The sequence below is a fragment of the Trachypithecus francoisi genome, unplaced genomic scaffold, assembly GCF_009764315.1.
Source record: "Trachypithecus francoisi isolate TF-2019V2 unplaced genomic scaffold, Tfra_2.0 Lachesis_group2, whole genome shotgun sequence".
NCBI classification, from domain to species: Eukaryota; Metazoa; Chordata; class Mammalia; order Primates; family Cercopithecidae; genus Trachypithecus; species Trachypithecus francoisi.
Genome location: NW_022681465.1, coordinates 116,188,064 through 116,213,810, shown reverse-complemented (window position 1 = coordinate 116,213,810; position 25,747 = coordinate 116,188,064). Strand labels below are relative to the sequence as shown.

The window sequence follows — 25,747 nt, the reverse complement described above, 5'->3', positions numbered from 1 at the left end:
TAGAAGTCCCACAAGGCTGGATGGGGAGTAGGAAGATAGAGTCAGGAGAGATTGGGAAGTCAGGTTGATAAAATGGCGCTAATGAGGGTAACCAGTAAGGTGTAGAGTGCTCTATGGGAAGGACAGCCGTCTTGGGATGGGCTTTCTTCCTGCATGGGAGCTGGTAACCAGAACCAGGGCCTAAACTCCTGGTGGCTGGGACTGTAAATGTGTGAGGGGGAATAGGCACACTAACCCATTCCTCACTTCCACCCCCTCTTCAGGGCATCTGCAGCTGTGGCTGGGCCACTGCTAAGAAAAAAAGAGATTATTTAACACTGTCTAGCAAAATTCCCAGCCTTTTTCCTGTATTGTGTTTGATGAATCTAAAGATTCCCTGATCCCTCCGTGTGCAGGTCAATGTTTTTTTGTAACCTCTCCTCCCTTAAAAAAAAAAAAAAAGTTTGTCTTTGCATGTTGAAAAATATCTTTTTTTGAATTCAGAGAAGTATTTTTGAAAAGCCACTAAACATCACACATATTCTCATTACTCTGAGACAGATAATTCAGGGTTACGTTGTGGTATACATCCTTCCAGCACATGAATAAAGGTGTGTGCATGCATGTGTGTGTGTGTATGTTTGTGTATTTTAGAGTGAGATGTTTGGAGGGTTTCTTTTTTTTGTGAAACCAAACTATGATTATTTTAAGCACACCATTTTGTAATTTTTAAAAATGTAACAATATGTTCTACACAGTTCTCAATAACAAGAGATATAAACCATTTTAGATGACTATGTAGTTTTCATTTTTTAATGTACCATTATGTAACCAGTACCTTATTAATTTAGATCGTTTCCTTATTGTGACAGTATTATTGCTGGGCACATGGCTCACACCTGTAATTCCAACACTTCGGGAGGCTAAGGTAGGAGGATCACTGGAGCCCAGGAATTTGAGTCCAGCCCAGACAACATAGTGAGATCTTGTCTCTACCAAAAATAAAAAGAATTAGCCAGGCATGGTGGTGTGCTGCCTGTCATCCCAGCTACTCTGGAGACTGAGGCAGGAGGATTGCTTGAGCCTGGGAGATCAAGGCTGCAGTGAGCTATAATCATGCCACTACCGTACACTCCAGTCTGGGCAACAGAGCCAGACTCTGTCTGGAAAAAAAAAAACCACCAATATTATAGACATCCTTAAAGTTCTCTGTACTCTTGTCCATTTATTTCCTTAGCATACATTTGGGGTTGTTGTGTCAAAGTATACAGCCTACATTTTGCTGGATAATGTAAAACCGGCCTCCGGAAAGGTCTTTGTGATATCCACCCACCAGCAGCGCGGGAGCCCATTTCCTCCCGACACTGGATGTGGTGAGCATTCTTGGTCTTTTTCAGTCTCATGGACGAAACAACTCATCATCTCGAATTTACAAGTATTTTTGTGTTTTATTTGCCATTGGGGGTTTAGCATTTGTGATCATCTTTTCATACTTGGTCCGTTTTTGAGTTTTCTTTCTCTGCTTCTTTATTAAAGACTAAGCACATTGACCTTTCTTCAGAATTATTTGTTATAATTTTTTGTTTTTCTGGTTTCTCAGGGGTGGTGTGCCCTGTACATTTTTTATTTTTAATTTTTGGCAACCAGATTGAGCAGGTGTTTCCTTTATACCTTCTAAGGGATTGTGCTGTGAAGGTCCTTCCCTATCTAAAGATTACCCTAACTTTTACAATCAAATGTGGGGCACCGGAACGCGGGTCCACGCGTGTGTTTGTCCGTCTGTCCAGCCTTTACCCCCACAGCTTTCAGTCATGGCCTCCGGTCAGTCACAGCTCGGAAAGCCAGCCCCTGACTTCAAGGCCACTGCCCTGGTGGGTGGCGCCTTCCAGGAGGTGAAGCTGTGGGCTACGAAGGAAAGTACGTCGTCCTCTTTTTGTGCCCTCTCGACTTCACTTTTCTATGGCCCACAGAGAGCATCGCTTTCAGTGACCTTGCCGAGGATTTCCACAAGCTGGGCTGCGAAGTGCTGGGTGTCTCGGTGGACTTAGTTCACCCACCTGACTTGGATCAACAGCCCCCAGAAGTAGGCAGCCCTGGGCTCCCAAGCATCTCCCACCTGCTGACATGATGGGAAGCTTGTCTGAGGATTACGGTGTGCTGAAAACCCATGAGGGTGTTCCTACCCTGCCTTTTTATCATCGATGGCAAGGGTGACCTTTGCCAGATAACTGCTACTGATTTGCCTGTGGGGTGCTTCATGGCTGAGGCTCTGCGGCGGGGCCAGGCCTTCCAGTGCGTGGTCGAACACGGGGAAGTTTGTCTCACTGGCTGGAAGCCTGGTAGCAACAGTGAAGCCCAATGTGGATGACCAGGGATACTTCCTCAGTATTCCTTGAATACTGGAACTAGGCTGGCCAATGGATAGTGAGCTTGTACCTCTACCTGGGTACCCTGTGCTGACCCAGAAAAGGCCAGACCTGCCCCTCCAATCTCCACAGTCTGGGACCCTGGAGGGCTAGGCCAAGGCCTTCTGCTTCCACCTGGGTAATTTTTTACACACTTTATGTGTAAAAAATTTGTAAATTTTACACATTTTTGCCATTTGTTTTGGCATAGTGTGAAGTAGGAATCTAAATATCTTTTATAAATAGTTAACCAGTTTTCGCAATATCATCATGTAATGTATTTTTTTCCTACTAATTTGAAATTCCACTTTTATCATATGTGAAATATCCATAATATGCATTCATTTACTTCTGGACTCTTCTGTTGGAAATCTGAATCTCTGTTCCTATGCCAGTGGCACATTGTTTTAATGACTGGAGCCACATAGTATATTCTAGACTCTGGTAGTTAAGTACCTGCCTACTCTACTGTAGTTTTGTTGCAGATATTTCTGGGCCATCCGTTCTGCCAGATGAACTTGAACATTTTGTCAAATTCCAGAATAAAAACTCCATTGAGATTTTAATTAATTAATGGACGTGGTGAGCATTCTGGTCTAGTGCTGTCTTGAATGACAGTGCCTATAGTGTGTTGCCATAAAGTATACATGTTTGCTGCCGATGTCTGAGGGATGCTATGTCTCACGTTTAGAGAGTGCTATTCCACTCCAGTTTACTTTGTGTTTTGTTGTTGTTGTTTTGTTTTTTCTTTTCTTTGGGATGGAGTCTCACTCTATTGCCCAGGTTGGAGTGCAATGGCGCAATCTCCACTCACTGCAACCTCCGCCTCCCGCGTTCAAGTGATTCTCCTGCCTCAGCCTCCCGAGTAGCTGGGATTACAGGTGCCTAGCAACACGCCCGGCTAATTTTTCGTATTTTTAGTAGAGATGGGGTTTCACTATGTTGGCCAGGCTGGTCTTGAACTCCTGACCTCGTGATCTGCCCACTTCAGCCTCCCAAAGTGCTGGGATTACAGGCATGAGCCACCGTGCCTGGCCTACTTTGTGTTTTTATTAGAGATGAATGTTAAATGTGGTCAAATACTTTTTCTGGATCTATCAACATGTCATACCTGTTTTTAACCCATAATTATAATTGAATTAATCCATAGGTTTCTTATTGAATACTATCCCTGAATTTCTAAAATAATCCCCACTTGATCATTGTAAACTCCTGGATTTCATATGTTTATTGTTTGGAATTTTTGTGTCTCTGCTTGTAAGTGAAACTATTCTGAATTTTCTATACTGCCTTTGCCACCTTTCGGTGTCAGAATTATATTAGCCTCATAAATTAGAAGGCTGGGTACAGTGGCTCACACCTATAATCCCAGCACTTTGGGAGGCTGAAGTGGGCAGATCACAAGATCAGGAGGTCGAGACCACCCTGACCAACATGGTGAAACCCCATCTCTACCAAAAATACAAAAATTAGCTGGGCATGGTGGTGTGTGCCTGTAATCCGGGCTACCCAGAAGGCTGAGGCAGAAGAATCGCTGGAACCTGGGAGGCAGAGGCTGCAGTGAGCTGAGATCGCGCCATTGCACTCCACTCTGGGCAACAGAGCAAAACTCCGTCTCAAAAAAAAAAAAAAAACATAAAACTAAAATAAACTTGAAAATAGCCTTTCTTTTCTTGTTTTCTACCACAGTTGATTAGATCAGGAATTATTTTTTCTGTGCAGGCTTGCTAGAACTTACTGGTATGAGCACTTCACCCTTATGCCTTTTTTGGTCTTTGTTCTTTGATCACTTTAACTTTTAGCATAGTTTTGATCAATTTATGGGTTTCCTAAGTCTTAAAACAATTTTTAAAGTCATTTATAATTTTTTTAGAAACCATTTCATTCAGATCTGTTAAGCTAGAGTTGTATGAAGGTATTCTCTTACAGCTTTTGAAAAATCTCACTGTTCTCATTTATAATGTGTCTTCTAAATATGGATCACACTTAGTAGAAATTTGTCTACTTGGTTGAACTTTGACAAACCAGCTCTCTTATTTATCAATTCTACTTTGGGAGTAGGGCTTTATTTGCTTTCTAATCTATTAATTTTTGCTTTGGGTATTAATTCTTTCTCATCTTTCTGTTGTTGGTTTTTTTCCGGCTGCATTTTTTTATGATTTTTTTTTATTATAAAAGAAATACTTGCTTATTGAAAAAAGTTAGGCAATACCAAAGTACATGATGTGAAAAGAGATGTTGGACCTCCTCACCCAATCCCCCATCCCAGCCCCAGTCCTTCTCCCTTTCCCACAGGTAATGGTAAAGATTCTGGGGGAAATTTTTCTAGAAGCTTTTCTACTTTTTCTACACATTTATGTTCACATAGGTTTTGTTTTAAATTAAATCTTTTCTGATCTTCTGTTACTGTGTAACAAGTCAGCAACAGCACTTCAGCCGTAACAATCATGGTGTCTTTCACAGCTGGGGGCGGACTGGGTTCAGCTGGTTGGTTCTTGTTCCAGAGCGCATGTGATTACAGTCGGGGTGGCTGGAGCTGGAATCACCTGAAGGCTTGCTCTCTCCCGTGTCTGTCTGCCGTGCTGAGACCAAGGAGCTGGGGGCTGGAATGGCAGGGGTTTCTTGGACATCTCTCTGTGTACATGGTCTCCAGCATTGTGGCTTCAGGGAAGTCAAGACTTTTTACATGAAAGCTCAGAACTTCAAACGCATATGCCTCGAGAAAGAGCTGGGTGGAAGCTGTATTGCCCTTTTTAACCTACCTGCAGAAGTCACACGGCATCATTTCTACTGCATTTTACTCATCAAGACAGGTACTAAGACCTCCCAGAGTTGAAGGCTGGAAATATAGATTCCTTTTGGTGGGTGTGTCAGAGGTTGCAGACATGTGTTAGGACCATTACACATAGCCTTGGTTGCAACATAAGTAGGATTGTTATAATGAGATTGTACATATTATTCTTTAACTTGAAATTGTATCATGTAGTTTTGTTGGGTTTTTTGGTTGGTTGGTTGGTTGGTTGGTTGGTTGGTTTTTTAAGGCACTGTCTCTCTCTGTCACCCAGGCTAGAGTGCAGTGGCATGATCTCAGCTCACTGCAGCCTCAACCTCCTGGGCTCAAGCAATCCTCTCACCTCAGCCTCCCAAGTAGCTGGGACTACAGGCATGTACCACTCCACCCAGCTAATTTTTGTATTTTTGTGGACACAGGGTCTCACTGTGTTGCCCAGGCTGGTCTTGAACTCCTGAGTCCAAGCCATCCACCTGCCTCAGACTCCCAAAGTGCTGGGATTATAGGCATGAGCCACTGGGCCCAGCTTTTCTATATTACTGCAAACGTATCGACTGCATTCTTTGTTATAGTTGCATCGGTTCTGTGATATGGCTGTAACATGATTTATTTCAACTTTATTGATGAACATTTAGGGTGCACCCAATTTTCCTGTATTTCACATAAGAATGACCTCACTTATTCATTTTCAAGTGCTTTATTTCTTTGCAAAGCCATTGGTGTTCAGATATGTAAGGGGTCTTGGTTCTGCCTTGTACCTAAGGGGTGGAGAATTTTCCTGAAATACTGATTAGACCATTTTACCAAGATCTGGGGGAAGAAAGACTCAGAAATGTCAGTTAAAGTCACCAGTTTAGAGATCCACATCTTTTTTTATTATAATTACTTTGTACACAAATAATTTTGTTGATTGTTGTAAACAATGTGATTATTGAATAAACAGAAAACTAAACTAGGTCGTGAAATTTCAGAATAGTCTCTGAAATCTGATACTTAGTCAGTTTTTCTTCTAAAAGGTGGTAGGGTTAGGTTTTTTTGGTTTGTTCAATTGATTGCCACTTCATAGAGCTGGTTGGCCTAATTAAATGTTCCTAGGAAAGAGATAAGAATGTAAATACCCTGAATTTCAAAGGTTGTAAGGTTTATGAAAAATAGGACACTTTATTTAAACTTGTGCATTTTATTTCATTTAGGTTGGAGTAATAGATTTTTCCCTCTACCTTAAGGATGTGCAGGATCTTGATGGTGGGAAGGAGTAAGTACTGCGTTGTACCTCACTTTTTTTTTTTTTTTTTTTTTTTGAGATGGAGTCTGGCTCTGTTGCCCAGGCTGGAGTCCAGTGGCACAATCTCCACTCAGCGCAACCTCCACCTCCGGGGTTCAAGCGATTCTCCTGCCTCAGCCTCCTGAGTAGCTGGGACTATAGGTGCGCACCACCACGCCTAGCTAATTTTTGTATTTTTAGTAGAGACGGGGTTTCACCGTATTGGCCAGGCTGGTCTCAAACTCCTGACCTCGTGATCTGCCCGCCTAGGCCTCCCAAAGTGCTGGGATTACAGGCGTGAGCCACCGCGCTCGGCCACGTCACATTTTTAATAAAATTCTGGCAAAGGCGCGTCTTCTGGCCTAGCCGAGCACCAGGTCTCCGGACGGAAATTGCCGAAGACTAGTGGAGGCCCCGAAGCCAGGAGTGGTGGGGCAGGAGGGGAGGGTGGGGGTGGGGAACTTCTTGGGCCCGGTGGGGGTGGGCTGGGCAGGTTAGGTGTGGCCTCTCTCCACACTGGCAGTGGGGCCGGCGGAGGCGGTAGGAGCGCTGGGGCTGGAGGTGTGCACCCTGGGTGGTGTTCCCCGCCTGCAGAACGGGTAATGAGGCTCTTCTCTGCAGCAAAAAAAAAAAAAAAAAAAAAATATTTGGCAAAGAACACTTTTCTTGTTTTTGCTTTGAGATTTTAGATTTTGTTTAGTTATTTTAAGTACAGAAGCAATGCATTATTCTCATTGTTTAAGGAATTTGGCTCTGCAGAAGAATAGAGTGTACAGGTGAAATTTCCCCATTCACACTGTCCGCTTGCCTCCATGTCAATCCCATTCTTCCCCTCAGAGGAAAACTGTTTAATGCCTTGCAGGTATTTGTTTGTTAGTCGTGTATTTTGCTTTACCATTTGTTCAAATATAAATGGGATAGTAGTATATAAGTTGCCCTTGGACTTGTTCTTTAATCATAGTGTTTTAGATTTTTGTTTTGTTTTGTTTGAGACGGGGTCTCGCTCTGTCACCCAGGCTGGAGTGCAGTGGTGCAATCTCTGCTCACTACAACCTCTGCCTCCCCGGTTCAAGCTATTCTTCCGCCTCAGCCTCCCGAGTAGCTGGGATTATAGGCATTCACCATCACACCCAGCTAATTTTTTTTGTATTTTTACTAGAGACGGGGTTTCACCATGTTGGCCAGGCTGATCTCAAACTCCTGGCCTCAGGTGATCCGCCTGCCTTGGCCTCCCAAAGTGCTGGGATTACAGGTGTGAGCCACCGCGCCGGGCCTAAATGTCTTTTTATGCCATTATGAAGCTCTCCCTCACCCTTGTTAACAAGGGTATTCTTTTAAAATAAGTTACCCAGGAGAAAAAATAATAATAATAACAACTATATATAACATACTGCCATTTTTATATATATATATATATATATATTTTTTTTTTTTTTTTTTTTTTTTTTCCCGAGACTGAGTTTCGCTCTTGTTGACCAGGCTAGAGTGTGGTGGCATGATCTTGGCTCACCACAACCTCCACCTCTCGTGTTCAAGCGATTCTCCTGCCTCAGCCTTCCTGAGTAGCTGGGATTACAGGCATGCACCACCATGCAAGGCTAATTTTGTATTTTTAGTAGACATGGGGTTTCTCCATGTTGGTCAGGCTGGTCTCGAACTTCTGACCTCAGATGATCCGCCCACCTCAGCCTCCCAAAGTGCTGGGATTACAGGCATGAGCCACTGCGCCTGGCCCCATTTATGTTATAATAAAAAAGGATATACATACATATGTTTTACTTCCATATGTATTCATGGAACATTTCTAGAGTGGCATATCAGCCTCACAGTAGTGGTTGCCTGTGGAGGCAGGCATGGGAGGGGTTTTTCACTGTAAAACCTGCGATTGCATTTGAATATTTCACCTCGCACATATGTCACCTGCCCTTCCATGTCTTCCCGAGGACTCTCCCGGTCTCAGTGCCTGGCAGTGCACCTTACCAAAGAATGGACCAGCAGGAACCACACTAAAGCTTCATGCATCCTAAGTACAAGGGCTCACCCACTTGAAATTTAACAAAATATATTCTTTTATTTCATATTAGACCAAATACTTCAAAGGAACAAAATATATTCCCTTTTTTTTTTTTTTTTTTGAGACAGAGTTTCGTTCTTGTTGCCGAGGCTGGAGTGCAGTGGTGCGATCTCGGCTCACTGCAACCTCCACCTCCCAGATTCAAGCAGTTCTCCTGCCTCAGCCTCCCGAGTAGCTGGGACTACAGGCGCCCGCCACCGCGCTGGCTAATTTTTTGTATTTTTAGTAGAGACGGGGTTTCACTGTGTTAGCCAGGATGGTCTCCATCTCCTGATTTCGTGATCTACCCCCCTCAGCGTTCCAGCCACCGCGCCCGGCCAGTTCTTTTGTTTGTAAGTCCCGTGGGCTCGTTTCCTTCAGTATAATAAGGGTTGTGTCAAAGCCATTTGCATGTGGCAGGTTGGTATTTTCACCTTGCTTGCTGATCCTGAAACCTTGGTCTGCAGGGAGCCCACTCCCCTGGCAGCCTCGCCCTGGAGACGCTGGCTACCGTGCCCCAGGCCAGCTTTGCTCTCTGTACTCTGAGACTGTGGATGTTACTAAGCTCTGGCTGTCTCTTGGTTTCTTGAAGACACTGGTACTTCTACAAGGTGATTGGAAGGTTGGGGAACAGTTACAAAGTATTAATCATTAATAAAAAAAAGTTCTCCCTTTTTATGCTCCTTTTAAAAGGCATGAAAGAATTACTGATGTCCTTGATCAAAAAAATTATGTGGAAGAACTTAACCGGCACTTGAGGTAAGACTCCTTTTTTTCAATGTGACAGTTACATGCGTGGTATCCTGTCATTGTTTCATGGAACCTCTTTGAGTTGCCACATACTTACAAATAGCTTGTTTCCAAACCAAGACAAAAGGGTCATCATTCAGGCAACATTTATTTGTACAAACTGGAGAAGTATGATTTCTTCTTGATAAACTCTTGGGAAATCTTTATTCTGTGCTTTCTGCAGTTATATAATACAGAGAGGTAACTACATTAAACCTTGACTCTCCACTCCTCACCCCACAGCCACGTGGCTGGAAATCCCTTCATGGCAAGCACTGTTGCTGCTGGAATCAGCACACAGTACCCAGTGCGTTAGGCCAGGAAAGAGAGTTGAAAACCACTGGGCTAGGCCCTCCAGAGCAATGTACTAGTGATCACAAGCATCTTTATCTTTTTTTTTTTTTATCTTTGCTGGAGATCTGTGGATGTGTTTCATGAAACACTAATCCTTGGAGGTATTCGTGGGGAATGTGGAGAGACATGTTAGAGGGTACATTGCACATGACAGTTCTCCACAGGGGCATCCTCTCTGGCCCCAAAAGCCAGGTGAGGAAGCTGGCATGTTCCTCCCAGTGTAGTCAGGGGCATATCGCTCTGGGGCTTTTTTCACTTTTGTTTTGTTTTTTTTTTTTTGACAGGGTCTCACTCTGTTGCCCAGGCTGAAGTGTAGCGGCGTGATCTCGGCTCACTGGAGCCTCGAATTCCCAGGCTCGGCCAATTGATTCTCCCACCTCAGCCTCCTAAGTAGCTGGGACTACAGGCGCACGCCACCCCTCCTGGCTGGTTTCTGTACTTTTTATAGAGTCAGCGCTTTGCCATGTTGCCCAGACTGGTCTCACCTGGGCTCAAGCAATCCTCCCACCTCAGCCACCCAAAGTGCTAGAATTACAGGTGTGAGCCACCACACCCAGCCTGGGGCTCTGCTTAACTGTGATGTTGGCTGTTTTTTGAAAGTTTTTTGATCAATTCCTAGTTTATTGAGAGTATTTATAAGAAATAGATATTGAATTGTATCAAATGCCTTTTAGTGTCCATTAAAATAATCATGGTTTGTATCCCTTAATCTACTGATGTGGTGTATTTTATTCATAGACTTCTTCATACTGGACCATTCCTGTGTCACAGGGATAAACACCACTTGATCATATTATTTTTATTAGGATTTTTTGAGACAAGGTCTTACTCTGTCACCCAGGCTGGAGTGCAGTGGTATAATCATGGCTCGCTGCAGCCTCCACCTCCCGGGGCTCAGGTGATTTGCCCACCTCAACCTCCCAAGTAGCAGGAACCATAGGCATGCACCACTACACCTGGCTAATTTTTTGTGTTTTTTGTAGCGACAGGGTCTCACTTTGTTGCCCAAGGTGGTCTCAAACTCTTGGCCTCAAGCGATCCTCCCTGGTTAGCCTCCCAACTGCTGGGTTATAGGCGTGAGCCACCTTGCCCAGCCAGGATATAGTTTTAATAATTCAATTATCCTTTTCATATGTAACCTGGCTGGGTGCAGTGGCTCACACCTGTAATCCCAACACTTTGGGAGGCCGAGGCGGGTGGATCACCTGAGGTTGGGAGTTCGAGACCAACATGGAGAAACCCCATCTCTACTAAAAATACAAAATTAGGCAGGCATGGTAGCACACGCCTGTAATCCCAGTTACTCAGGAGGCTGAGGCAGGAGAATCGCTTTAACCCAGGAGACGGAGGTTGCGGTGAGCTGAGACTGCACCATTGCATTCAGCCTAGGCAACAAGAGCGAAACTCCATCTCAAAGAAAAAAAACGTAACCTGACTTGCTGGGAATTTCATAGTTTTCTTTCTCCGCCCTCATGTCAGGGTTATATAGCGTTGCAAAACAAATTAGTGAGCTTTTCCTCATGCCTGTGAACAGCTGGCTTCTAGATCATGGGCATTATTTGCCCCTTGCGAATATGAAGCAGCCAGGCGATTGTAATCCCAGCACTTTGGGAGGCCGAGGCAGGCGAATCACCTGAGGTCAGGAGTTCAAGATCAATCTGGCCAACATGGTGGCCATCTCTACTAAAAATACAAAAATTAGCCAGGTGTGGTGGCGGGCACCGGTAGTCCCAGCTACTCGAGGCTGAGGCAGGAGAATCACTTGAACCTGGGAGGCAGAGGTTGTAGTGAGCCGAGATTGTGCCACTGCACTCCATCCTGGGTGACAGAGACTCCATCTCAAAAAAAAAAAAAGAATTTATGAAGCTCAGAGTGTTTATGAGGCAATACGTTGCTAGCTTTTCAGTTTTTACTTAGTTGTTCATCAAAAAAATATATAAATATATCAAATATATTTTTTTAGATGGAGTCTCTCTCTGTCACCCAGGCTGGAGTGCAGTGGCGCGATCTCTGCTCACTGCAAGCTCCTCCTCCCGGGTTCACGCCATTCTCCTGCCTCAGCCTCCCAAGTAACTGGGACTACAGGTGCCGCCACCACACCCGGCTAATTTTTTGTATTTTTGGTAGAGATGGGGTTTCACTCTGTTAGCCAGGATGGTCTCTGTCTCCTGACCTCGTGATCCACCCGCCTTAGCCTTCCAAAGTGCTGGGATTACAGGTGTGAGCCACCGTGCCCGGCCGGTCATTTATATTTTTAAGAAAAATATAAAATTTGGGGGTATTTTCTGAATTACCAAGTTGGCACAGAATTGGCAATTATATACTCTTTAAACTTTTCACTCCCTCTGTATCTTTTGGTTTTTTTCCCTTTTTCATTTTGTGTCTTTGCATTTTTATATTTGCCCCCTGGTTCCTAAGCCTTGGTTCATCAGCCTTGCCAAGTTTCTTTCTTTGTGCCCCACTCACTGGCAACAGGGACTGGTGTTTGGCAGCATGGCCTGTCACCCAGACGTGCAGGCTCTAAAGCCAGATTCCCTGGGTTCAGAAGCCAGCACCCCGTTGTAGATGTGTGAACTTGAGTGAATTCTTTTATATAAAATTATGGCTGCCTTGTCTGTCAAACAGGCTGACAATAGGATCTACCTCATTGAATTGTGGGGAAGATTAAATGAGTTGATGCATTTAAAGTGCTTAGAGGCCAGGTGTGGAAGCTCACACCTGTAATCTCAGCAGGTTGGGAGGCTGGGGCGGGAGGAGGATCACCTGAGCCCAGGAGTTCAAGATCAGCCTGGGCAACATAGTGAAACCCCACCTCTACAAAAAAAAAAAAAATACAAATATTAGCTGGGCCTGGTGGCACAGTGAGAGGCCAAGGTGGGAGGATCATGAGCCTTGGAGGTCGAGGCTGCAGTGAGCCACGATCACACCACTGCACTCCAGCCTGGGCAACAGAGCAAGACCCTGTTTCAAAAACAAAGAACAAAAAAAAGTAGTACATATTATTAAGGAGTATTTTTTAAATGGGGAATGTGTAAAAGGGATTTTAAAAACATGTTGGGGCCGGGTGTGGTGGCTCACGCCTGTTATCCCTGCACTTTGGGAGGCTAAGGCGAGTGGATCACGAGGTCAGGAGATCGAGACCATCCTAGCTAACACGGTGAAACCCCGTCTCTAGTGAAAATACAAAAAAATAGCCAGGCATGGTGGCGAGTGCCTGTAGTCCCAACTACTCAGGAAGCTGAGGAAGGAGAATGGCATGAACCCGGGAGGCGGAGCTTGCAGTGAGCAGAGATCGCACCACTGCACTCCAGCCTAGGCGACAGAGCGAGACTCTCTCAAAAAAAAAACCAAAACAAACAAACAAAAATAACACCTTGGATCCTTCTGCCCAAAAATAACAATACCATGTTAATGAATTTTACTTTAGGTATATGAATGCCAACATATTTTGGTTTCTATCACCTTTTGTGTTGGGAGAAAAATATTCTCTTTCCAGATGACTAAAAAAGAAATAGGCTGGTCACAGTGGTTCATGCCTGTAATCCCAGCACTTTCGAAGGCCAAGGTGTGCAGCCTCACCTGAGGTTAGGGGTTTGAGACTAGCCTGGCCAACATGGTAAAACCTCATCTCTACTAAAAATATGAAAAAATTAGCCAGGTACAGTGGCACACACCTGTAATCTAGGCTATTTGGGACGCTGAGGCTGGAGAATCGCTTCAACCCAGAAGGCAGAGGTTGCAGTGAGCCGAGATTGCGCCACTGCACCCCAGCCTGGGTGACAGGGTGAGACTTTGCCTCAAAAAAAAAGATTCCTTTTTTTTTTTTTTTTTTTTTTGAGACAGAGTCTCGCTGTGTCACCCAGGCTGGGGTGCAGTGGCGCAATCTCGGCTCACTGCAAGCTCCGCCTCCCGGGTTCATGCCATTCTCTTGCCTCAGCCTCCTGAGTAGCTGGGACTACAGGTGCCCGCCACCACGCCTGGCTAATTTTTTGTATTTTTAGTAGAGACGGGGTTTCACCGTGTTAGCCAGGATGGTCTTGATCTCCTGACCTTGTGATCCGCCCGTCTTGGCCTCCCAACGTGCTGGGATTACAGGCGTGAGCCACCGTGCCCGGCCAAGAAAGATTAAATTTTAGGGATAAAACTTATTGAAAAACATGTTGCAAATGTGTATTTAGAATTCTCATCTTCTCTGAGTTAATTGGAGACCCTTTGCTTTTCCATTTCATACAGGAAATCTAGGAATCTGTCTTACTGTTTCCAGTTTGAGAAAACAGTCAGCTTTTGTAAGTTTATGTTTACCTAATATTATTATTTTCTACAGCTGTACAGTTGGGGATCTTCAAACCAAGATAGATGGCTTGGAAAAGACTAATTCAAAGCTTCAAGAAGAGGTTTGTAAGTTTTATTGAAATTTTTAGACAAAACAGAATGACCCAAGGTTAGAGAAATGGTGTAGTCGGTCTATGGAAGCAGAGCTTCTTGCTGGTAGGAAGGGGGCTTGCTAACCTCCAATTGCCCCACATAGGACAGGGGAATGTCTGTGTTCTGCCCTGTCTGAGGCTCCCAGTGAGACACTGCAGCTGATCACAAGCCAGTTCTAAGTGACTTAGATTTTATCACCTCAGAGTCATCCCATAGAAGGAAATTGCTCTTTGGAAAAGCCCAGCTTCTGTTGTGGAAGAGCCGCGTCTTCCTCTTTCTTCCCTTCCTGTGATGCCGTGTGCCTCCCTGCTGCCCCAGAAAGCACGGACTCTTGTCGTAAGGAATAAGTATCCTCGCCCACCCCTTCTGCTTCGGCCTCAGGAGCATGCAGCCAGCCTCCCCACAGTGCGGTCTTGCTCTGCTTTCTCACTAGGAAGAGAGAAGGAAAGGACAGGACAAAGGAGGGCTGAGCCGAGGAAGAGAGCTTGCTGCCAGCTCCCCGGCAGGCTCCTTGGTGGACACATCTTGTCTCCTGTTAGCAGGAGGGGGTGCTCAGCCCTTCTGAGGCTCTCCACAGGCGGCAGTCCCCGGCTGCCCAGGCCTCCCACCTAGAAGGACGAGGGCTGAGAGGGGCTTGAGAAGGAACACCTCCCCGGCATGGAGGTGGGTCACAGCAGAAAGGAGAGCCTCAGAGCCCACCTCTGTCATGAGGGACGCCGTGTAAGGCTCCTTAAAGCTGACTGCTCCCTCCTGAGGCACCGGCCCTAACAGGCTTTCAAGAAAGGAGCTCAGATTGGTGTGAGGAGAAGGAAATTCAAGACAGCGTCTTAGATGGGGGTGTCATGGGGGAAACTTCATGGAACTTAGGATTGGAGGCTTCACAGTCACCTTGGTAGGCAGGCCTTTGAGCCTCAGGCTAGGTAGGTCGGTGGTTGAGCTCACTTTTCTCACCTCCAAATTAGGTAATAATACATACTTTACAATACTGTTGCAAAGATTAAGACTCATATCTTAGGGCAACGCTTGCCACATGGGAGCACTCGAGTTGTTTGATTTTAGCACAAGCAGATTCACTACTTCTCAGTCAAGATGGCGTGCTTTGATGAAGGTCCGATTTAGCTTTTGAAACTAAACAGAGTTATGTGGGGTTTTCTGCTTTTTCAGACAGGGTCTCACTCTGTCACGCAGGCTGGAGTGCAGTGGTGCAATCGTAGCTTACTGTAACCTCAGACTCCTGGGCTCAAGAGACCCTCCTGCCTCAACCTCCCAGTAGCTGGGACTACAGGTACATACCACCAACACCCGGCTGATTTTTTAACTTTTTGTAGAGACAGGATCTCACTTTGTTGCTGAGGCTGGTCTCAAACTCCTAGGCTAAAGTGACCCACCCACCTTGGCCTCCCAAAGTGCTGGGATTACAGACGTGAGTCGCTGAGCCCAGCTTCAGTTATGTTTTCTTTTTTTCTTTTTTTTTTTTTCCTTTTTTGAGACAGAGTCTTGCTCTGTCGCCCAGGCTGGAGTACAGTAGTGACATGATCTCGGCTCACTGCAAGCTCCGCCTCCCAGGTTCATGCTATTCTCCTGCCTCAGCCTCCTGCGTAGCTGGGACTACAGACGCCCACCACCACACCCAGCTAATTTTTTTTTTTTTGTATTTTTATTAGAGATGGTGTTTCACCGTGTTAGCCAGGATGGTCTCAATCTCCTGACCTTGTGATCTGCCTGCCTCGGCCTCCCAAAGTGCTGGGATTACAGGCGTGAGCCACCGCGCCCGGCCAGGTTATGTTTTCTTTAAAGGCAAATGATTGTAATGGAAAATGTGCTTCAGCCAGGTGTGGTGGCTCATGCCTGTAAATCCCAGCTCTTTGGGAGGCCAAGGTAGAAGACTTGCTTGAGCCCAGGAGTTTGAGATCAGCCTGGGCAACGTGGCAACACTCTGTCTCTACAAAAAATTTAAAAATTAGGTGTGGTGACACACACCTGTACTCCCAGCTACTCGGGAGGCTGAGATGAGAGGATCACTTGAGCCTAGGAGTTAGAGGCTGCAGTGAGACAGAGTAACACCCTGTCTCAATTACAAAACAAAGAAATGTGCTTAGTGAAAAGCATCGCCCTCTTCAGGGTGTGCTCTCTGCATCTCCAGAGAGTAGAATGGGAATTAGCTTATGGTTTTTGCCTGCTTCTTCCCTTTGAGCAACTAACACGCCCTTTGAAGCCTTGATGTTTGTTTTTTTGGGCACAGCAGTTATGTGTAAAAACCCCAGGCCGGGTTCTGAGTCTAAGTGGAAAGTAATTCTCAGGAGTTTTAGACACTGTTGACAGAGAAGGTGAGGAGTTAGTGCTTTGAGTCCCTCCACTAGCGAATGATGCTGAGAGCCAGCAAAGCACCAAGGACAGAGATCTTACTTCTTTCTCCTCAGCTGCACCTTCCTCTCTGCAAGCTGGGTGATGAGGCTGGAATGAGGAGGGGCTGGTTTGTGTGTTTACTCATCTGCCTTGCCTCTTGAGACAACCTCTCCTTAGGCAGGTCCCTGACAGCGTCCTGCTTCTCTATGCTTTTCCCTCAGCCATGAGAAGTCCTTCCAGGGGAAGAAGAGGTCCTCTCGGGCATAACTCCAATGATTTGTTTTTTATTCCTCCCTGCAAATTCTTTAATCCTCCCTCTAGTGATTGAAATATACTTTTACTGATCATTAGCCTGAAAAACTGGAAAGAAAGAAGAGTCAGGACAAAAGCCCGTAAGGCCTTCACTAAGTGACAGCTGTTCTTACCATTTTATTATTTGATATGTGTTGTTCCCATCTTTTCTTTTTTCTTTTTTGAGACAGGCTCTGGTCACCCAGGCTGGAGTGCAGTGGTGTGATCTCAGCTCACTGCAACCTCTGCCTTCTGGGTTCAAGCCATCCTCCCACCTCAGCCTCCTATGTAGCTGGGATTACAGGCGTGAGACATCATGCCTGGCTGATTTTTGTGTTTTTTGTAGAGATGGGGTTTCACCATGTTGCCCAGGCTGGTCTCAAACTCCTGGGTTCAAGCCTCAGCCTCCCAAAGTGCTGGAATTACAGGTGTGAGCCACTGTACCCGGCCACTCCATCTTTTCTTAAGCATTTTTAACCTAGTTGATTTTTTTTAGTACAGGTGACAGCATACCATATGACCTTTTTTCCCTATTAGTATTATATCTTAAGTATGTTCTCAAGTGATTAAAAGCTTTTGTAAACATTTTATTGACGACATATTTATTTTATGCTTCCACTATGATTTAACTATTTCCCTAATAGTGAACATTCAGGCTGTTTCTTATTTTTTGTGTCTGTAAATCTTTGTCCACATTAAGCAGTATGCTATCATTTTTGTAGAGGGAGAAAATCTGGAGAGGGCAGAGATGGCTAGGGGCAAGGGCGGAGGAGAGATTTTACTACATATATTTTCATGTCTTTGGAATTTGGAACCATGTATTATTACCTGTTGAAAACAAGGAAATAAAATATCAAACCTGTGAACGTTGTCAACTGTGAAGATGCCAAATTAATGTTTTTAATTTGAACAATAAGATGAATTTTGATGTTAAGAACTGTAAAAATTTTCCTTAATCAGCTTTCAGCTGCAACAGACCGAATTTGTTCACTTCAAGAAGAACAGCAGCAGTTAAGAGAACAAAATGAATTAATTCGAGAGAGAAGTGAAAAGAGTGTAGAGGTGAGAAATTGACCTTACAGCTGGGCAGCGTGTTCCTTCCTCAGACACAGCCATTGTCAATCTCAAGCTCATAGCTTAAGAACAAGCCCGTCTTCAGAATGCAAAGGTGCCTTGCTTAATGTCAGAAAGTGCCTCTCACCATCTTCCCTGCCCACATCACTCTAAGACCACCTGGATCACTTGGACGGTGACTCCCTGCCTGACCTGTGGGCCTTTGCATGCCAAAGTTCCTACTCGTTCTTCAGCATCCACTCACCTGCCATGTCCTCCGTGATGTCGTCCCGGGGGCCATGGGCAGTCATGGGCCATCCTCCCGCATTCCCGTTGCTAGAAACCACGCCTGGGCCAGGCGCGGTGGCTCACGCCTGTAATCCCAGCACTTTGGGAGGCCGAGGCGGGTGGATCACGAGGTCAGGAGATCGAGACCATCCTAGCTAACACGGTGAAACCACCCCTCTACTAAAAATACAAAAAAATTAGCCGGGCGTGGTGGCAGGCGCCTGTAATGCCAGCATGTTGGGAGGCCAAGGCAGGCAGATCACGAGGTCAGGAGATCGAGACCATCCTGGCTAACACGGTGAAACCATATCCTTACTAAAAATACAAAAAGTAGCCGGGTGTGGTGGCGGGCGCCTGTAGTCCCAGCTACCCAGGAGGATGAGGCAGGAGAATGGTGTGAACCCAGGGGGCGGAGCTTGCAGTGAGCTGAGATCGCGCCACTGCACTCCAGCCTGGGCGACAGAGCGAGACTCCGTCTCAAAAAAAAAAAAAAGACCATATCTGATTCACTTATAAATTCACTCAGTGCTAAAAACATGTTCATAAGTACTGGATGATGGGCTGAATGAGGGCTTTTCCTGCTAATGAAGTCTTGTTCTGTTTTTTTGTTGTTGTTGTTGTTTTCTTGAGACGAAGTCTCGCTCTGTCACCCAGGCTGGAGTGAGTGGCGCGATCTCGGCTCACTGCAAGCTCTGCCTTCCGGGTTCACACCATTCTCCTGCCTCAGCCTCCCGAGTAGCTGGAACTAAAGGCACCCGCCACCTCGCCCGGCTGATTTTTTTGGTATTTTTAGTGGAGACGGGGTTTCACCGTGTTAGCCAGGATAGTCTCGATCTCCTGACCTCGTGATCCACCCACCTGGGCCTCCCAAAGTGCTGGGATTACAGGCATGAGCCACTGTACCTGGCCAAGTCTTGTTCTGTTTTAAAGAACACTGAATTTAAATTGCTTTATGAAAGTCACTTTTTTTTTTTGGAAACAGAGTCTTGCTCTCTGTCACCCAGGCTGGAATGCAGTGGTGCAATCTCAGCTCACTGCAACCTCCACCTCCCAGATCCAAGCGATTTTCCTGCCTCAGCCTCCCAAGTAGCTGGAATTATGGGTGCATGCCACCATGCCCAGCTAATTTTTATGTTTTTGGTAGAGACGAGGTTTCACCATGTTGGCCAGGCTTGTATCAAACTCCTGACCTCAAGTGATCCTCCCGCCTCAGCCTCCCAAAATGCTGAGATTACAGGCATGAGCCACCACACCCAGCCTATGAACTTAACCTTTCAAATATCTATGGACTTACTCTCATTCTTTTTTTTTTTTGAAACGGAGTCTCGCTCTGTTGCCCAGGCTGGAGTACAGTGGCACAATCTCAGCTCACTGCAAGCTCCGCCTCCTGGGTTCACGCCATTCTCCTGCCTCAGCCTCCCGAGTAGCTGAGACTGCAGGCACCCACCACCATGCCAGGCTAATTTTTTGTAGTTTTAGTAGAGATGGGGTTTCACCGTGTTAGCCAGGATAGTCTCGATCTCCTGAGCTCGTGACTTGCCCACCTCAGCCTCCCACAGTGCTGGGATTACAGGCGTGAGCCACTGCGCCGGGCCAAATTTTTACCTTTTTCTATCTTGCTTAAAAAATAAAAATTACTTTACATTTTTTTAAATTGTGGTATATTTTTAAGTACTTCATAATTAGCTTGCTTTCCACAAGCAAACAATTCCTCTTGGTGTCCTTGTTTGATACAGATAACAAAACAGGATACCAAAGTTGAGCTGGACACTTACAAGCAAACTCGACAAGGTCTGGATGAAATGTATAGTGATGTGTGGAAGCAGCTAAAAGAGGAGAAGAAAGTCCGGTTGGTGAGTGTGCAAGACTGAGTGTCTTTAGAGTTTCCCAGTAGCCCTCTAAGTTAATTCTGTCAACACTTTTCAAAGATATGCTTAACCATCCTGATGCTTATGGAAAGTCAGAAGCTGTTCATTTTTTAAAAAGTTATTTTAAGCCTATGGTTACAACTCAGTTGTGCATTGTCACTCATATATTTTCCCGTTTTATAAATCTTTATTTTTGTTTGTTTGTTTTTTTGTTTTTTTTCAAGACGGAGTCTCACTGTGTCTCCCACGCTGGAGTGCAGTGGCGCAATCTCGGCCCACTGCAACCTCTGCCTCCTGGGTTCACGCAGTTCTCTGCCTCAGCCTCCCGAGTAGCTGGGAGTGCAGGCGCCTACCACCACGCCCAACTAGTTTTTTGGTGTTTGGTTTTTTTTTGAGACAGAATTTCACTCTTTTCACCCAGATTAGAGTGCAGTGGCACGATCTCGGCTCACTGCAACCTCCGCCTCCCAGGTTCAAGCAATTCTCCTGCCTCGGCCTCCAGAGTAGCTGGGACTACAGGCACACACTACCATGCCCGGCTGATATTTGTATTTTTAGTAGAGACGGGATTTCACCATGTTGGCCAAGATGTTCTCCATCTCCTGGCTTTGTGATCCTCCAGCCTCAGCCTCCCAAAGTGCTGCAATTACAGGCCTGAGCCACCGTGCCCGGCCAGTTTTTTGTATTTTTAGTAGAAACGGGGTTTCACCATCTTGGTCAGGCTGGTCTTGAACTCCTGCCTCAGCCTTCCAAAGTGCTGGAATTACAGGTGTGAGCCACTGTGCCCAGCCATTTTATGAATCTTTTACAGGGATTGCTATGAGACCAGATTGATGGTTTATTTGACAATACAATTCTCTCAGTCATAACCTCTGACCTATTTATTTCCACTCAACCTGTGCATCAGTGACCAGGTTACTTGTAAACACTGTTCTTGTGCCTGCTTTATTTCTTTGCTTTTTTGCATGAATACAAAGAGACATGTCCTGAGTCAGGACGGAACCATTTCAAAATGGTTGCACTTTCGTTGCTATAAACTAGCAAATCATTCTAGAAATTCTAACATTGCACTATCAGGTCCCTTCCAGCACTCAGATGAGACAGATATTCTTTGAGAACATGCATTCTGATCTGTGGGTATGGAAAACATGGTTGCTGGAACCTAGGCTCATCCTGCCACTGACCAGCTTTCTGTTGACTTGATGTGGAGCCAGCTTTAACTGTACAGTGAGGAACAGGGGAAACAGCATCTAATCCTGCTCCAGACAGACTCTTTTCAGTCTCCCTAACTTATTCTCACCTTGTTTGTTTTGTTTTGGTTTGGTTTTTTTCTTTAAGACAATCTTACCCTGTCACCCAGGCTGGAGTACGATGGTGGTGTGATCTCGGCTCACTGCAATCTCTGCCTCCCAGATTCAAGCAATCCTCCTGCCTCAGCCTCCTTAGTAGCTGGGATTACAGGTGCACGCCACCACACCCAGCTAATTTTTGTATTTTTAGTAGAGACGGGGTTTCACCATGTTAGCCAGGCTGCTCTCGAACTCCTGGCCTCAAATGATCCGCCCACCTCAGCCTCCGAAAGTGCTGAGGATTACAGCCATGAGCCACCACGCCCAGGCTTCAGTTTGTATTTTAAGCACTACTTGAGATTCAACCCCAGTTAAATACATTTCTGTGATCTATTTTAATAATGTTTTCCTTGTAAATATCCTTTTAAGGAACTGGAAAAAGAACTGGAGTTACAAATTGGAATGAAAACCGAAATGGAAATTGCAATGAAGTTGCTGGAAAAGGACACCCACGAGAAGCAGGACACACTAGTTGCCCTCCGCCAGCAGCTGGAAGAAGTCAAAGCGATTAATTTACAGATGTTTCACAAAGCTCAGGTGGGAGTTGGCTTTGTGTGCGTAGCACATCCTGGTTTCTGCTGCTCGTCAGTCTTGTGTCATTCTTCTTACAGAATGAGCGAGGAGACACATGGAGCCCCTCGTATGTGTCAGACCTGCTCGTATGATGATTTTGATCCTCATGGCAGTCCCTGAGAAATGGGGGGAAATGTAAGTGACAAGGCAGAGCCAAGTCACTAAATCACATGCCCCTGGTGGCAGCTCATAAGGGGAGACGTGGGTCTTTTTAACCCAAACCCAAACTTTGTACATCCATCTTCACTGTCTCTACACTGTCTGTTTCCTTCTATTTCAACGATTTACTGTTTACACCAAGCATGGAGGAGTGAATTAAAGATGTCATTTAGGGCTGGGCACGATGGCTCACGCCTGTAATCCCAGCACTTTGGGAGGCCGAGGCGGGCAGATCACGACGTCAGGAGTTCGAGACCAGCCTAGCCAGCATGGTGAAATCCTGTCTCTACTAAAAGTACAAAAATTAGCCAGGCATTGTGGCACGCACCTCTAATCCCAGACACTCAGAATGCTGAGGCAGGAAAATTGCTTGAACCCAGGAGACAGGTTGCAGTGAGCCGAAATCATGCCATTGCACTCCAGCCTGGATGACAGAGCAAGACTCCGACTCAAAAAAAAAAAAAAGTTATTTAGTATTGTCTTTTCAAACTTTGCCATTAAGTTAATCTTTCTGAGTGTTCTGGGCCACATAGGTAGCTGGTTGCCTCTCCTCTGTCATTTCAGGGTGGTCCAGGGGAACTGTCCCAGACAGAACCAATCATGCCAGAGTTTGAAAAACAGCATCTAGGCCAGGCACAGTGGCTCACGCCTGTAATCCCAGCACTTTGGGAGGCCAAGGCAGGCAGATCACGAGATCAGGTGTTCGAGACCAGTCTGGTCAACATAGTGAAAACCCATCTCTACTAAAAATACAAAAAATTAGCTGGGGGTGGTGGCGGGTGCCTGTCATCCTGGCTACTTGGGAGGCTGAGGCAGGAGAATCCCTTAAACCTGGGAGACAGAGGTTGCAGTGAGTCGAGGTTGCACCACTGCACTCCAGCCTGGTTGACAGAGCGAGATTCCGTCTCAAAAAAAAAAAAAAAAAAAGGAAAAGAAAAACAGTATCTAAAAATTAGAAAGCTTTTATTGCCCAGAAGCTCCTCAGAAGGGGACCATTCTGCATCTTTCTCAAAACTTTTGACATTCTGGTTCCTATTTTCTTGCCAAAACAGTCCCATTTCATTTTCCATGGATATAGCTTCACTCTTACTTCCTGTAACATCTGTGTCACAGATAGTATGAGACAGCAATAATAAACTGTTATTTTTTCCTATCTTTTTAAAACTATTAATCAGTCGGGTGTGGTGGCTCACACCTGTAATCCCAGCACTTTGGGAGGCCAGGCGGGCGGATCACCTGAGGTTGGGAGTTTGAGACCAGCCTGTCCAACATGGAAAAACCCCATCTCTACTCAAAATACAAAATTTAGCCAGGCATGGTGGTGCATGCCTGTAATCCCAGCTACTCAGGAGGCTGAGGCAGGAGAATCCCTTGAACCTGGGAGGTGGAGGTTGTGGCTCGTGCCACTGCACTCCAGCCTGGGTGACAGAGCGAGACTCTGGCTCAAAAAAAAAAAAAAAAAATATTAAGGTTATAATAGTAACAATAACAATTGAAGTAAAACAAAAGAAGAAAGGAAGAATTTGCATCTCTTCCCCAGTAATTACAAAAAAAAATTAAAGGAAGGAAGAAAGGCCAGGCACGGTGGCTCACACCTGTAATCTCAGCACTTTGGGAGGCCAAGGCAGGCAGATCACAAGGTCAGGGAGATCGAGACCATCCTGGCCAACATGGTGAAACCTCGTCTCTATTAAAAATACAAAAAATTAGCTGGGTATGGTGGCGTGTGCCTGCAATCCCAGCTACTCAGGAGTCCCAAGTGGGGGAATCGCTTGAACCAGGGAGTCAGAGGTTGCAGTGAGCCGAGATTGTGCTACTTACACTCCAGCCTGGTGACAGAGCAAGACTCAAAAGAAAAAAAAGCAAGGAAAAAATAGGAAGAAAATAGTTTCACCCTCCTGATAAATCATCTTTTTTTTTTTTTTTTCTGAGATGGAGTCTCACTCTGTCACCCAGGCTGGAGTGCAGTGGCGCTCGGCTCACTGCAACCTCTGTGTCCCAGGTTCAAGCGATTCTCCTGCCTCAGCCTCCTGAGTAGCTAGGACCACAGGCACGCAACACCATGCCCAGCTAATTTTTGTGTTTTTTTTTGTTTTTTTTTCCTTGAGACGGAGTCTCGCTCTGTCACCCAGGCTGGGGTGCAGTGGCCAGATCTCAGCTCACAGCAAGCTCCGCCTCCCGGGTTCATGCCATTCTCCTGCCTCAGCCTCCCAAGTAGCTGGGACTACAGGTGCCTGCCACCTCGCCCAGCTAGTTTTTTGTGTTTTTTAGTAGAGACATGGTTTCACCGTGTTAGCCACGATGGTCTCGATCTCCTGACCTCGTGATCCGCCCGTCTCTGCCTCCCAAAGTGCTGGGATTACAGGCTTGAGCCACCACGCCCAGCTGAATTTTTGTATTTTTAGTAGAGACGCAGTTTCACTGCGTTGGCCAGGCTGGTCTCAATCTCCTGACCTCGTGATCTGCCTACCTCGGCCACCCAAAGTGCCGAGATTTCAGGCGTGAGCCGCCACACCTGGCCATCTATTTTAATTTTTTAATGTTTTCTTCTGATGTTGGTTAGTAAATAGACATAACGTAAATATGTGTTCGTTGGCCGGGTGCGGTGGCTCAAGCCTGTAATCCCAGCACTTTGGGAGGCCAAGACGGGGGGATCACGAGGTCAGGAGATCGAGACCATCCTGCCTAACACAGTGAAACCCCGTCTCTACTAAAAAATACAAAAATCTAGCCGGGCAAGGTGGCGGGCGCCTGTAGTCCCAGCTACTTGGGAGGCTGAGGCAGGAGAATGGTGTGAACCCAGGAGGTGGAGCTTGCAGTGAGCTGAGATCCCAGGCGACAGAGCGAGACTCCGTCTCAAAAAAAAAAAAAAAAATGTGTTCCTTAGGGGAAACTAATCTGCTGTGAGAATTTAGCAGACCCCAAAATAGAGTAGCTTAAAAGTATGGGAATTTGATTCTATTCTTGAAGGCGATGAAAAAAGAAAAACACACACACGCACACACACACATATATATATATATATATATATATATGGGTGTGTGATGTATATGGGAATTTATATGGGAATTTGTATTTCTATTATGTAATGGTTGCAAGATGGGCATTTCAGGCTAGCAGTTTTGTTCCCTGCAGTCATTTAGGGCCCCAGCTCTCCAGGCTACTCTAGTTGTCACCATTCCTGCCATTGCAAGGTGGGGAAAAAGCAGAGTCCAGAGCCGGGACCTCCTCTCAGGCAGTGAGACGGAAGTTGCACACAGTGCTTCCAGTCAGTTCCATAGGAAGGGGTTGTCACCAGTGGCACACATTGGTCCGAGGGGGACCTGGGAGCTCCTTTTTTCCGGAGCTACAAGCCCACTGAAGGGGAGGAGAGATGTTGGTAGACAGATCTTTGTCTCTACCAGAGTTGGCCCACGGGAACTGCGTGACATCCCGGCTGGACCCTGCATCCTCCTCAAGTCTGCAGTCCCTGGCTGATGTGTAGCCCTCTCCAGCAGCCCACGGGACCTGTGGCCCAGAAGGCCAGCGTCTTCCTCACATTAGCCTGTCACCCCCAGCATGAAACGGTGGAGGAAAAACAGGACGTATATAGTGGAAGTGCCCGTGTGGAAAAGGGAGACACACAGCAGTCGCCGGCCCCATTTCTTAGCATGCCTGGCCACACTGGTTCTGCCTTTGCAGGAATTTCTTGATTAGCTGACCCCACAGCCCCTCAGAGGTCCGCCATCATCCATGGCCACATCTGAAGGGGGCTCGGAGC

At 46.0% G+C, this 25,747-nt stretch overlaps 1 protein-coding gene and 1 pseudogene across 4 annotated transcripts in view; both read left to right on the top strand.

The window, feature by feature from the left end:
* Positions 1-25,747, top strand: part of RUFY1 (RUN and FYVE domain containing 1) — a 64,863-nt gene that overhangs the window by 16,794 nt on the left and 22,322 nt on the right. For all 4 annotated transcript variants that reach the window (XR_004429402.1, XR_004429403.1, XM_033178541.1 and 1 more), the window contains 6 exons: positions 6,369-6,430; positions 9,186-9,251; positions 13,960-14,029; positions 17,658-17,759; positions 19,775-19,891; positions 21,625-21,792. Coding sequence is in view for 2 of the 4 variants with exons in the window: in XM_033178541.1 (XP_033034432.1) it covers positions 6,369-6,430; positions 9,186-9,251; positions 13,960-14,029; positions 17,658-17,759; positions 19,775-19,891; positions 21,625-21,792 (585 nt within the window). In the remaining 2 variants the exon portion in view is untranslated. The remainder of the gene's footprint in view (positions 1-6,368; positions 6,431-9,185; positions 9,252-13,959; positions 14,030-17,657; positions 17,760-19,774; positions 19,892-21,624; positions 21,793-25,747) is intronic.
* On the top strand, positions 1,101-3,169 carry LOC117064369 (annotated as a pseudogene).